Raw genomic sequence first — 14,232 nt, forward strand, 5'->3', positions numbered from 1 at the left:
GGAGAAACACTGAACGAAGGAGGTAAGAATTATACAAGTAGGGAAACTGCAGGCTAAATTGTGAAAACCGTGTTCTCATACTTCTAAGCATGTTTTTTCATAAACTACAACACCCCCCCCCCCCCCTTGCTCACGAAAGAAGGAAGGTGTGTTTTCAGTTAAAATTGGGTGAGCAATCTGGGTGAAAACCATAGCTCCCTCCATAGATACAATAAAGAAGTGAGCGTAGCCACCTGAGAACAGTGAGGCTAAATTCACATCTATGCATTTTGCTTTTGAGCATTTCTGCAGTGCTTTTTGCCGTTCTTGCTGCGTTTTTGGACACACGTTCTTACTGTGATTTTACCGCAATTTTCATTTTTTTTTACACTGTATATAGCTAGTTTCTAAGGAGGGGGCCCGGAAGCTGGAAGCCGGAAGCGGGCTTCCCCAATGAATGTAAAAAAAAGAATTGCCCGCTAAAAATACCAGGCTAGCTTGGGTCTAGTATGGATTCAGAGAGTACCCCCCATGACTTGGCGTTACTCATATATGTATATGTACATATATATATATATATATATATATATATATATATTGTGAGGGGTTAGCTCGGCAGCGGGTGTGTGTGACCCCCTGGATGGGTTCACAACACAAAGTCAGGCACAGCAGACAGCGGTGTAGGTTCAAAAAACAAAAGATCCGGTTTATTTATGCTCCATGCAGTGATACATATAACAGCCAAACAAAATAAAACAAGAAAATAAATCCTGGTCAGCTTGACCTCTAACTACACACATAGACTCCCTGTCTAACAACTGGGTACAGCCTTGTGCTGTACCAGTCCCTGCCTTTGTTGTAAAGGTTTTGCCACACAGGCGTTAACTCACCGCACAGTACAGGTGACACACTCCCCAGTCTATACAACACAAAACTGGTTCCAGGATGGAGCATCTCCCTATGCATGCTGGGGTGTTTTGTAGAGGTCTTAATGAGCCCACTTACTACAGCTGGGCTCATTAACTCTTCCCCTATAATTGTAAAAGTCTGCATAAAGCCTGAATCTAGCACACACATATTTACCATCCTGGATACAACCAGGTGATTTTACCTGCCTGCTGCCACATACCCCCCCCTCTTGTTTCAACCTTGGGGTTGTAACACCAGCAGTCAGACACGCATGTATCCGAGACAAAGCATCCACATTCCCCATTTTAACACCAGGGCGATGCTTAACTGTAAAGTTAAATTCCTGTAGGGCTAGGAACCACCTATTTACTCTTCTATTGGTCTCCTTGTTCTGAGCCATCCACTTTAGGGAGCGTGATCAGTCACCAGGTCAAAGTGCCTACCTAGCAGATAGTACCGAAGGGAATCTAGAGCCCACTTCACTGCTAAACATTCCTTCTCAATCGTGGAGTAATTTACCTCATGGGACTTTAACTTCCTGCTGAGGTAAATGACTGGGTGCTCTTCCCCGTTCCAGACCTGGGATAACACTGCTCCTAACCCAACATCTGATGCATCAGTTTGTACAACAAAGTCCTTAGAGAAGTCTGGTGAGTACAACACTGGCTGGCTACATAAGGCTGTTTTTAAGGACTGAAATGCTTCCTCAGCCTCTGGGGACCATTTAACCATAACCGACTCTTTCCCTTTTGTCAGGTTGGTGAGGGGCACAGCCTGAGAAGCAAAATGGGGAATGAATCGTCGATAATAGCCAGCGATTCCCAGAAAGGCTTGTACCTGTTTCTTGCTGTTGGGACGTGGCCAACTCTGTATGGCCTCGACTTTATTGACTTGGGGTTTTATCACCCCCCTCCCAATAGTGTACCCAAGATATTTGGCCTCCTCCTGTCCAATGGTACACTTCTTTGGATTGGCCGTAAACCCAGCTTCCCGGATAGAGTCTAGGACTGCTTGTACTTTTGGCAAATGTGAGACCCAGTCTGTGCTATGGATAATCACATCATCCAGGTAAGCTGCAGCATATTTCTGATGGGGCCTCAGAATCTTATCCATTTTCCGCTGGAATGTTGCCGGTGCATTCTGTAACCCAAACGGCATTCTCTTATATTGGAATGCCCCATCTGGGGTTACAAACGCAGTTTTCTCCTTGGCCGACTCGGCCAGGGGAATTTGCCAATACCCTTTGGTGAGATCAAGAGTTGTCATATATCGGGCTGTTCCCAGCCGGTCAATCAACTCATCTATACGCGGCATGGGGTAGGTGTCAAATTTTGTAACTTTATTTAATTGTCTAAAATCGTTACAAAACCGCCAGCTCCCATCAGGTTTGGGCACTAGTACGATAGGACTGGACCAGTCACTCTGGGACTCCTCTATCACACCCAATTCCAGCATCCTTTGAACCTCCCCACGTATTGCCTCCCGTCGGGCCTCTGGTATTCTATAAGGTTTTAGTTTTACCCTTTCTCCTGGCGGGGTGATAATGTCATGTTCTACGCCAGATGTTTGTCCCGGAAGCTCAGAGAAAATCTCTTTGTTACGAAGTACAAACTCTTTAACCTCCTGTTGTTGGGGTTTCGATAAGGTGTCTGCTATTCCAACCTCAGGAACTAAGCAATCAGGCTGTACTTGTGACAAAGTCTCTGCGACTAGGGATTCCCTATCCCTCCAGGCTTTCAGCAGATTGACGTGATAGATCTGCTCCGGCTTTCGCCTTCCTGGCTGTCTAACCCTGTAGTTCACCTCACTAATTTTTTCAATTACTTCATACGGACCTTGCCATTTGGCCAGAAATTTGCTTTCAACCGTAGGGACTAGCACCAAGACCCTATCCCCCGGGGAAAAAGTATGTGTCTTGGCCCCACGGTTGTACACTCTCTGCTGTGCTAACTGCGCTTGGGTTAAATGTTCCTTTACAATTGGCATTACCTGTGCAATTCTATCTTGCATCAGGGCGACATGCTCAATCACACTCCTGTGAGGAGAACTCTCATTTTCCCAAGTTTCCTTGGCGATATCCAGCAGCCCTCTTGGGTGTCTCCCATAGAGCAACTCGAAGGGTGAGAAACCCGTAGAGGATTGGGGTACCTCCCTAATGGCAAACATCAGATAGGGTATTAGACAATCCCAATTCTTTCCATCTCTATCCACCACCTTCTTTAACATTTGTTTTAGGGTTTTGTTGAATCTTTCAACCAACCCATCTGTTTGGGGGTGATACACAGATGTACGCAATTGCTTCACTTTGTACAACTTGCATAATTCTTTCATAACCCGGGACATAAAGGGTGTACCTTGGTCCGTAAGCAGTTCCTTACAAATACCCACGCGGCTAAAAACAAGAGATAGCTCTTTGGCTATGGTTTTGGCCGAGGTATTTCGGAGAGGAATTGCTTCCGGATAACGGGTGGCATAGTCCAAAATAACCAAAATGTACTGATGCCCCCTAGCAGACTTCATTATCGGACCTACCAAATCCATTGCGATCCTCTCAAAGGGGACCTCAATGATAGGAAGAGGTACCAGTGGGTTACGGAAATGTGGCATAGGTGCCGACTTCTGACACACAGGGCAGGAAGAACAATACTTTTCTATTTCCTTCATGACCCCAGGCCAATAGAATCTCTGCAGTACCCTCTCTCTGGTTTTCTCTGTCCCCAGATGACCTCCCAGAATGTGTCCATGAGCCAATTCTAACACCAACTTCCTGTAAGGTTTGGGCACTACAAGTTGCTCAATGGTTTCTTCTGCCCTTTGAGCCACTCGATATAGCAGGTCCCTTTCCATAGTGAAGTAAGGATAAGGGCAAGTCTTATCTGGGTTCACTAACTCGCCATCTATTTTCACCACATTTTCCCGTGCCTTTATTAGGGTGGGGTCTTTTAACTGTTCTGTGGCAAAATTTTCCCTGTGAACCTCAAGATCCGAAAACTCCACAGACGGCATGTTTTCATCTGAGGATGTTGGCTCCTCCCCAGTTTCTCGAGTTTCCCCCGCCAATACCGACAAGGGAAATTCAGGAGAGTCCTCACCACTCCCAGAGGAATTCTGGTCATCTTCCTGGTTTATAGGGGCACCAATGGGGGCCTCAGGACAATCCCAGAGTTCCCAGAATTTTGGAAAATCCCTTTCCACAATAGCATCATGTGGTAAGTGAGCCACTAACCCCACCTGATGAGAGAGGTTACCTTTGGGGGTCTCAAAAAACACTGAAGTTACAGGATACTCTCGGGTGTCCCCATGCACACAAATAACAGCCACCCTGTTCTTCCCAGAGACCTCTGTAGTAACTAATTCAGCTTTTATCAATGTTACCAGGCTACCTGAATCTAGCAACACATCAACATGTCTACCATTAATACACATTTTACATAAATGTTTCTCAGGTCCCCGAATGGCAGTGCATGCAACTGTCGCAAACAGCGACTGACGTCTCTCCCTTATAAAGTCACATTGCATAGGCTCATCCACAACTGGGCAATTGGCTGCAATATGTCCCTCTTGCCGGCAGCGGTAGCAAATAATCTTTTTCGCTGCCTCTTGCAGCATGGGCTTCCTGGGCTGCTCCCGCCAGACCTTAGGTAGAACTCCCACCCTCTCACTCTCTCCACCCTCACCCCTTGGAGTCATCTTACCCGCCACTGGGGATGATCTGGTCTTAGGGGGGAAAGTCCGTGAGTCCCTGGAAGAGGTGGTCAGGTTCTCTGTAGCCAAGTACCTCTCAACCAGATCCACAAGTTTATCTGCATTTTCTGGGTCTCCATGGCTTACCCATTTTTGGATGGCAGTAGGAAGAGCTCTCAGGAAACGATCCATAACCACACGTTCCACAATGTTTGGTGCAGTCAAAGTCTCTGGCTGCAGCCACTTCCTGCTCAGGTGAATGAGATCATACATTTGAGACCTGGGAGGTTTTCCAACCTGAAAAGTCCAGTTATGCACACGCTGAGCCCGGACGGCCAGGGTGACACCCAGCCGTGCCAATATTTCTGCTTTTAGCACCACATAGTCTTTTGCTTGGTCAGGCTCTAGGTCATAATAAGCTTTCTGCGATTCCCCAGTTAACAGAGGGGCCACCAGTCCAGCCCATTGCTCCTTAGGCCACTTTTCCCTTTCAGCAGTCCTTTCAAATGTGGTCAAAAACACCTCCGGATCATCCTCTCCAGTCATTTTTGTCAGTAAACGGCTCACACCAAAGGATGCGGTATTATTGTAACCACTTGCTTCATTGGTCTGCGGACGTTGCTGTATTAATGTCTCTATTTGCTGTTGAAAATTCTGCTCTTGCTTCTGCAACAGGTCTATGAAGCGGGCTTCAGATCGCTGCTGGGCTTGTTGCTGAGCTTCCAAACTCTGCTGGTGAGCCTTCTGCTGATTTTCCAAACTCTGCTGCAAAGTTGCATTTATCTGCTGCTGGGCTGCAAGGCTCTGTTGTTGAGCTGCAAGGCTCTTTTGTAAACCTGCATTTGTTTGCTGCTGATTTGCATTTGCTTGTTGCTGGTTTGCATTTGCTAGAGCCAGCTGTCTCAGTATCTCCTCCATGCTGGCCTTAACAAAAAAAAAAAGTGCCCGCATTCTCCACCAACTGTGAGGGGTTAGCTCGGCAGCGGGTGTGTGTGACCCCCTGGATGGGTTCACAACACAAAGTCAGGCACAGCAGACAGCGGTGTAGGTTCAAAAAACAAAAGATCCGGTTTATTTATGCTCCATGCAGTGATACATATAACAGCCAAACAAAATAAAACAAGAAAATAAATCCTGGTCAGCTTGACCTCTAACTACACACATAGACTCCCTGTCTAACAACTGGGTACAGCCTTGTGCTGTACCAGTCCCTGCCTTTGTTGTAAAGGTTTTGCCACACAGGCGTTAACTCACCGCACAGTACAGGTGACACACTCCCCAGTCTATACAACACAAAACTGGTTCCAGGATGGAGCATCTCCCTATGCATGCTGGGGTTTTTTGTAGAGGTCTTAATGAGCCCACTTACTACAGCTGGGCTCATTAACTTTTCCCCTATAATTGTCAAAGTCTGCATAAAGCCTGAATCTAGCACACACATATTTACCATCCTGGATACAACCAGGTGATTTTACCTGCCTGCTGCCACAATATATATATATATATATATATATATATATATATATATATATATATATATATATATATATATATATATATTTATTTATTTATTTATTTATTTATACTATATTACTAAAAGTATTGGGACGCCTGCCTTTACACACACATGAACTTTAATGGCATCCCAGTCTTAGTCCGTAGGGTTTAATATTGAGTTGGCCCACCCTTTGCAGCTATCAACTCTTCTGTGAAGGCTGTCCACAAGGTTTAGGAGTGTGTCTATGGGAATGTTTGACCATTCTTCCAAAAGCGCATTTGTGAGGTCAGACACTGATGTTGGATGAGAAGGCCTGACTCGCAGCCTCCACTCTAATGTGAAAGCCAGTCAAGTTCCTCAACCCCAAATTCATCCATGTCTTTATGGACCTTGCTTTGTGCATTGGTCCAAATCATTTGGTGGAGAGAGGATTATGGTGTGGGGTTGTTTTTCAGGAGTTGGACTTGGCCCCTTAATTCCAGTGAAGGGAACTCTTAATGCATCAGCATACCAAGACATTTTGGACAATTTCATGCTCACAACTTTGTGGGAACAGTTTGGGGATGGCCCCTTCCTCTTCCAACATGACTGTGCACCAATGCACAAAGCAAGGTCCATAAAGACATGGACTTAGCAAGGGTGGCAGAAAATTAACTTCAAGTGCAAAAATCAACTGTAACAATCTAAAAAACAAAAATTCCAAAGTGCTGTAATGGTGGGAAACTCCCAACTAAAAAGTGGTTGCAATTGAATTGTATTGCAAGTTTGCCGCATTCCTACTAAGTTTTAAAAAAATGTCTTATTTTTATTTTGATGTGTATTACATGTGAGATAAAAATATCACTGGAATTATTGTACTTGAAGTTAATCTGTATGGCAAATATCTATAGGAGGGGTTTCCACCATCCCTGCTACATTATATTTATGTCTTTTTTCAGTATGTTGTGTATTATATGTGACGTTACATATCACAGAGACAGGTATTGTGGTAATATTGAAGCTTATTGAGATTTCCATACATTAGCGGGTTTCACTATTATTGTTAAGTTGTTGTTTAGTAAGTTAGCATTGTGGTGTGGGTAGATTTACTAAAACTGGAGCACATAGAATTGGGTGCTCCAATCAGCTTCTAACTTTAGCTTGTTCAAATAAGCTTCAACAAAAAAACCTAGAAGAAGCTGACTGGTTGCTTTGCAAAGCTGCACCAGATTCTGTACAAGCTTTAGTAAATTCCCCCTTTTGAGTAGTCAAATCCTTATCTTTTGTGTCTCACACTCTCCTGCTCCCAGACCCTAAAGTTCACAGTGCGGGGGGGGGGGGGGGGGGTATTAAAATCAGTTCTACCAATCCAGAAAGTGGGAAGGACCAGGTGTGGCAAGTTGCTGATTGACAAGCTATGGGCTTGTGAAACAGTAGTGCCAATGCAATAGTTATTCCCTTTTTACCTGCCCAATATCTTAACCTCCCACTTTTGAGCAATCTGCCACAACAGGAAAATGCTGCTTTGAATTCTGTAGCAGTGTAGCAGCGTTGACGTTCCCCTTCACCGGAATCGACATTGGGTGCACTCCTCTGGCAGGATCAACAGGTGTTTCTGAGACTTTGCATGGGGACAAAAGGGAAAATAAAAGGTGCAGATGCACTGCATTTAAGTGCTAGTGCACATTTTTTTAATGAGAAGCCATAGTTCTACTTTATAAGTAATATCTTTATTAACAATGTGGAGATCAATACAAGTATGAAGTAGTTAGAAGAGATGTTTCTCACTTAAATGGCCACTACGTCTAAAACAAATGTTAAAGTAAAATGGTATTCCATATTTAATTGACCTTCATCTATTTAAGATTATTTAACATTTACTGTGCAACTGTATGCAATCATTTATTTTACATTAGCCATTTCTGTCCATTTCTTACATATCTGTATCTTTAAATCTTTTGATTTCAGCTATCATATGTTTTAGTTTTAGTGGCCCTTAAAGTACTAATTACCCATAACAATAATTTTATTTAAGTGCTGTGTGTTACAGTACTGAAAGCTGGACTAACTTGTAATAACCAACCCAATTAATCCAAATGTAACCACAAATGATGAAATAAACAGATATATTTTTGAACCCAGTGAAAACAGTGAACAGAGGTGGCAGAATGTCTTTGCCCTTCTACCAAAAACAGCATCAACATTATGACCGTGGTTATCGCAACACCGAATTAAAGGCCACCTTAAGCAAGTACCAGCATGAAGAGAAGCGCCACTCTGCTGCCCACAGCAGCCATCTTGGGTAATGACATGATCATCTTTTCAGGTTAAATCTGCTAATAATTCCCATTGTATCTTTTTACTAATCTACCACAATAAATTTACCATATGAATTGCAAACTCTTTTGTGTGGTCTAATATATTATACATCTCTTTTTTTCACCATTACTTTTCTACATCTGGTATTTGTTCTTCTTCTACAGTATCATAAAATCCTTTCTGTCTGTGTTTTTTATTTGCATTTTGCCTAAATTAATAATTTTCTCAACTCAATTAACAACGTCTCCTTATCACTCTAATGAGCGCTCTTTTCATATGCTTTTCTTTTATCTTCATGATGTAACTCAACCTTTTTTCGTTTTGTTTGTGTAAGGGTAGTCATAATTGGCTTACCGTTAAGAAGGAAAGCTTCCAATTTTGAATATCACTTGTGATAACGGGGCTATTTGGAACACCTAAGTTCTTGTTATTGCCCCGGGAAATTTTCTAATTTGATGGAAAACTTCCCTATGAGCCGAGCTTTATTGTGTTTCTTGTGTGGACACAATGGAAGGGTCAGAAGACCATTTTTATGCATTTGTCACATAAATTGAGACTTGCAGCAGGTCTGGAGCTCCAAGTCATTCAAGGGTGGGCATCTATCTCTCTTTGCTCTCTGGGAGCTAGCTGCCCATCTGTGTGCTGTATAAGGTAAGCTGAGATAATTCACTCTATCAGCAGTATTTACTTCTGGTCTTACACAGTTCATGCTATAAAGAATGTTGACTATCCAGTTTTTGTCCTAAAAGTAACATGGAAGCTGACTTGTCATTCTGCAAATGCTAGATACTTAAACATCATACTGGCATTCTAGTCTCAGTCACTGACCTTAAACTAGAATGCAGATAAAGGTATCTGACTTTAACTTCTGATCTTCATACTTCTAGATCAGCAATTCAGAAATTAGTAAAGCTTCTTGTGTGGCATCCTTACATGGCCCTAAGTAAAGCTATTGGGCCAACTTAATAGCAAGGCAACTAGCATTTTCAGATTCAATGTAACCTTTATTTAACATAACTGTTGACAATTATCTACTGCATGTCTATCTATCTATCTATCTATCTATCTATCTATCTATCTATCTATCTATCTATCTATCTATCTAAACCCATTACTATCATCATCATAAATAATAAGTTGTGCAAACATAATGGAACAAAATAGATACTAAACTGTGTCTACACAAGGTGTTTTTTATTTTTTAAGCAGAACGTGATTTGTATGATTAGATGCATTATTAGTCGCTCTAGAACAGCTAAGAACAAAGTGCAATACCAATAGCTACTTGACAAAATCCAAATCTGGATCTGAGGTTGGTAAAGTGAATTATTACTGGTTGCTGTGGGTTTTTGTACTTTGAATTAGCTTATGGTTGTAAAAAAAAAAATTTGCATTGATTCAGCCATATGGTCATTTAGCCTATATGCTATATGTCCTTACAGATAGACTCTAGTATGGTTCAAATACAAATATATTCATATACTAACAGCTCCATCTAATTTGCCCTACACTGATGAACATTTTTTAATGTGTGTACCAATCTGCATGCATTTGGGCTGATTTACTAAAGAGGATGATAATCTTAAGATGAGTGAACATTAAGTTAAATTTTCCATTCAGATCAAAAGCATCTGCACATGGTTAGGCATTCAAAGTGAACAGCAATTTGCTTTTCTGGGTGACTGAAGTGAATAATAACACAATTTTAGGTAAAGTGTCTGAACTGCTTTAGTAGATAATTTTTTAATCTAAGTAAAAGAAATCCAAGTTGTCTGAAAGGAATGGTCCTTTAACATGGAACAGAGCTTAAAGGGGTTGTAAACCCTCGTGTTTTTTCACCTTAATGCATCCTATGCATTAAGGTGAAAAGACACATGGCAGTGACCGCCCCCCCAGCCCCCCTGTTTTACTTTCCTGAGTCCCTTCATCTCCTTGGCAGGGACGCACTGTCCTTCTCTCCACAGGGTTCTGGCTCTTGATTGGATAGATTGATAGCAGCGCAGCCATTGGCTCCTTCTGCTGTCAATCAAATCCAATAACATGGGCACAGGGAGGCAGGGCTGAGTCTGGCATTCGTGTCTGTGGATGCAAATGCTGGACAGAGGAGCTCGCCCGCATGGTAACCCTCTCAGGAGAGCGCTTCTCCTAGGGGAGCCATGAGAGCTGCCGAGGGACCCCAGAAAAGGATGATCGTGGCCACTCTGTGCAAAACGAGCTGCACAGTGGAAGTATGACATGTTTGTTATTTAAAAAAAAATAAAAACGATCCTTTACAATCACTTCAAAAAGTAGGATTTGCTATGTTATAGAGAACATGTAGGAATGTTAATTGTACCTAAACAGTATTCTGAAAAATGTACATGTGCAGAATAAGCCATGGTAAGTCAGTAATGGGAAAAGATCGGCTGCTGAGAAAGCATCGACAATATTGGTGAACAGTCCTTTGCCCTTTGCTTGCCTAATTATGGGCACAGCTCGCAGAGTTCAGTTCCTCTTTGAGTGCATTTGGGAGAAGGGTTTGGGGGGTAGGATTATGTTTGCTGTGTATTATTCCCTTACCAATGTTCTACTGTTTACCAATCCAGCAGTCTAAATGATTACACCTAACACTTCTCTATTTCATTAGCTCCCTCTTCCTGCAAACTAGTGAATGCTTAGAACAGTGAGGTCTAAGTGCACTAACGTCATGCCTCTCTGCTGAGATCATAAATATATACTAGAAATCAGCTCAAAAGCATAACCTTAATAATATATAGGCTGTGAATGAGTTTATTAAAAAAAAAATCCCTTGTTTAACCTACCTATAATCTTACCTACTGGATGACAGTACATTATTTTAAGAAGGTACGATTTTGTTCTGCCTTTTCATCCTGTCTCAATAATTCTCATATGATACATCCACATCTTGTGAAATTTCTGCAACAATCCAGGATGGCTTACTTATGCTGAACATTTACAGACTAATAAATATGCCAATACAAAAATTAAAGTTGAGAACACAGCATAAAGAACATTATTCCCGTTTTGGGGCAACTATTATTTCCTTACTAAACATTTGAACCTTGACAATAATGAGAAATATATTTTAGGTTAGGTGTGGCTTTGGTAGCCTGGGTATATAACATAAGGATTTTGGATGAGACTTGGGAGCAGTATAGAAAGTGCTGTTACTCCTTTTGATAGCCAGTTGTCAGGAACATGGCATGATATACTCTGTTGGGGTTACCCAACAAAGTGTTGCGAGATCAATAATGACATACTGTGCATAGATTCTGTATCTGTTACTGATTTCATTACACTAAACTGAGTGCTATAGGCTGCTGCACTTTGCATATCTTCCTTACACCATCTTTTCTTAATCAGAATTATCAGCGTTTCATGTAAATTCTGTGTTAGTTAACAACATTATGCAAAATTTTCTGCAGAATCCAATCATATAAGGCAACAGAAGATAGATCACTCAAGATGAGTCCTAGAGCAAAACGATCTAAGCTCTATGCACCAGATAAAGAGAATGAAGTTACAGACTACGTGGTTCCTGTGTTCAGAGGACGGTGCGTATGCTTTGCAGTTATTCTTGTGTCCAGCTATTCAATCCCAATGACTTTTACATCACACCTGTTCTGCAAAGTTTTCTGTGACTGTCACCTAATAACACGTACAATATCACAGCACAGCAGAGAGAAATTTTACATTCTCTTGTTGTGGGGCTGAAGTGGGGTTATGTTACAGGTCATGTCTTCTAAAAGTAGCCTTAGAAGGTGACACTATAACATTTTATAATGAATGAATTGACCATTTTCTGTTTTCCAAAGATATCAGAAGAGTAATTTCATTTTTTTTTTTTTTTAGAAAGTAACAAGAGTAGTAACATTTTTGTAAATAAAGTAACAGATAGCCGAAAAGGAGTACGGGAAACTGATTAACACAAGAATAAGGAGGAATAGGAACATAATGAGAAGATGTGCAACAGGTCCATCACAAGTTGTCTGTGGATCTCCATCTGGGAACCTAGGTGTTGGGCTGTATTTACCATATATCACTATTGTGTCAATGCCTAGGTCATTTTTTTTTTTTTTTTTTCCACAAAAAATATATTTTTATTTGAATTCTTGAAAGGGTTACAAGGGCAGTATGCCCTACATTACAGTCAACAGAACATGTTACAATGCATGAAACAGTTAGATATGACAATAGGGTAAAACCATATATTAATCAAGGTAGCTAATCATGTATTTAAGCTTACCCCTACATCTTCTCCTCGCTCGAGCCGCCACCCGGGGCTAACCCCCACTGGCGGACAAACCAGTGTCAATATCGATAATGCTACCAAGCCCAGGTAGTGGAAGATGAGGTTCCAAAAGGGGCTGATTCCTAAATGACTACCCGGGCGAGCAAAGAACTCATTAGTGCAAAGGGGGTCAGTCACGAGCAGCGACAAGAAGGGAGGAATAGGCAGGAAAGAGAAGAAAAGAAAAATAATGAAAGAGAAGGAGAGGAAAAAAGTGGGAAGGTGAGAGAAGGGGAAGGAGAAAAGGGTAGGGTCCGCTCTTCACCCCAACCCCCACCAAGGGTTTGCAGGTGCTGTGTCCCATTAGGTCGAACCGGATCGCCCGGTAGGGGGTACGAAATAGGATTTGTAATGTTCTGTGGTTTTAAAATGGATCCAGCAGGCCCAGGTATTCGTAAAACTCTGCATGCGCTCTTGGGCGATGTGAATCAGTTCCTCCATTTCCTCGATCTTCGAGACCCGAACTAGCCACTCCCTAATGGATGGTGTGTCTTGCGATCGCCAATGCACCGGAATGCAGAGCCTCGCGGCATTGACCATATGCATAGCAAGGGACTTATGGTAGAGTTTCTTAGGCAAGGTCGAGTGATGCAAGAGGTATTGCGCTGGGTTAAAATCTAGGGGGAGTGTAGTGACTTGCGTTGTCAGGGTATGCACCTCATTCCAGTATGGTTGAATTAGAGCGCACTCCCACCAGATATGGAGCATTGAGCCCACCGCCCTCCCGCAGCGCCAGCAGATGTTGGAGATTGTGGGTGAGAATTGGTGCAGGAGGGCCGGGGTCCTGTACCATTTGGTAGCAATCTTGTAGCAATTTTCTTGTATTGCCACATTTAATGAACCCTTATGAATGTGAGTGTATATGTCTTCCCAGTTGTCATCCGTGAGGGGGACCTGAAGGTCTTTTTCCCAGGACAGTCGTGACGCATCGCCGCCGCAGGTGGAACAGTTACCCTGCAGTAAGGTGTAAATGAATGAGATCAGATGCCTTTGGGGGGAAGAGCGTGTGAGTAAGGATTCAAAGTCAGTAAACTGTCTATTCCACTGCAGCGAGGGGCCTGGCGACATGAGGAAATGTCTTAGCTGTCTGTAGGTCCAGAAAGGGAATGTTTCAGTGCGCGATGAGGCTACTAGGTCCTCATAGGGACGTAAACGACCCCTGTGAAAAAGTTGGTGCGCCAGAATTTCCTCATGAGGCCATTCCCTTTGGAGAAACTCTCCAGATGCACCAGGGGGAAAGTCAGGGTTCCCTCGCAGGGGGGTCAGGGGGCCTGGATAAGAGGACAAATGAAAGGGCACCATGGTCTTTTTAAAGGTCGCCAACGTAGGATAAATAAAGGGGTGCGTCACCAAGTCTCGGGGCCATAAGGAGGGTTTTGTCCAAGGGATGAGATGCAAAAGAGAGCTGGTGAAAGCATTTTCCAAGATGACCCACGGTTTCTTGCGTTTGTAAACCTTCCAGTCCACTAATCTAGTTAAGTGGCAAGCTAGGTAGTACTTATGTATGTCAGGTAACCCTATTCCCCCTTTGTTTTTGGGGCGTGTGAGACGGGAATAGCTGATGCGAGCAGGA

The 14,232-nt window shown here is 42.7% G+C and overlaps 1 protein-coding gene across 3 annotated transcripts in view; it reads left to right on the plus strand.

The window, feature by feature from the left end:
- The window catches only part of MYOM1 (myomesin 1), a 136,227-nt gene that overhangs the window by 21,115 nt on the left and 100,880 nt on the right, over nt 1-14,232 (plus strand). The window contains exons 2-3 of one of the 3 annotated variants that reach the window (XM_077492520.1): nt 8,192-8,351; nt 11,794-11,922. In XM_077492520.1, the coding sequence (XP_077348646.1) occupies nt 8,218-8,351; nt 11,794-11,922 (263 nt within the window). In that variant the 5' untranslated portion in view covers nt 8,192-8,217. Of the gene's footprint in view, nt 1-8,173; nt 8,352-11,793; nt 11,923-14,232 lie in introns of all 3 variants that reach the window. The other 2 variants (XM_077492521.1, XM_077492522.1) reach the window with 2 other exon arrangements.

This window comes from Lithobates pipiens, unplaced genomic scaffold (assembly GCF_037356315.1).
Source record: "Lithobates pipiens isolate NorthernLeopardFrog02 unplaced genomic scaffold, aLitPip1_a1.2 Scaffold_19, whole genome shotgun sequence".
NCBI classification, from domain to species: domain Eukaryota; kingdom Metazoa; phylum Chordata; class Amphibia; order Anura; family Ranidae; genus Lithobates; species Lithobates pipiens.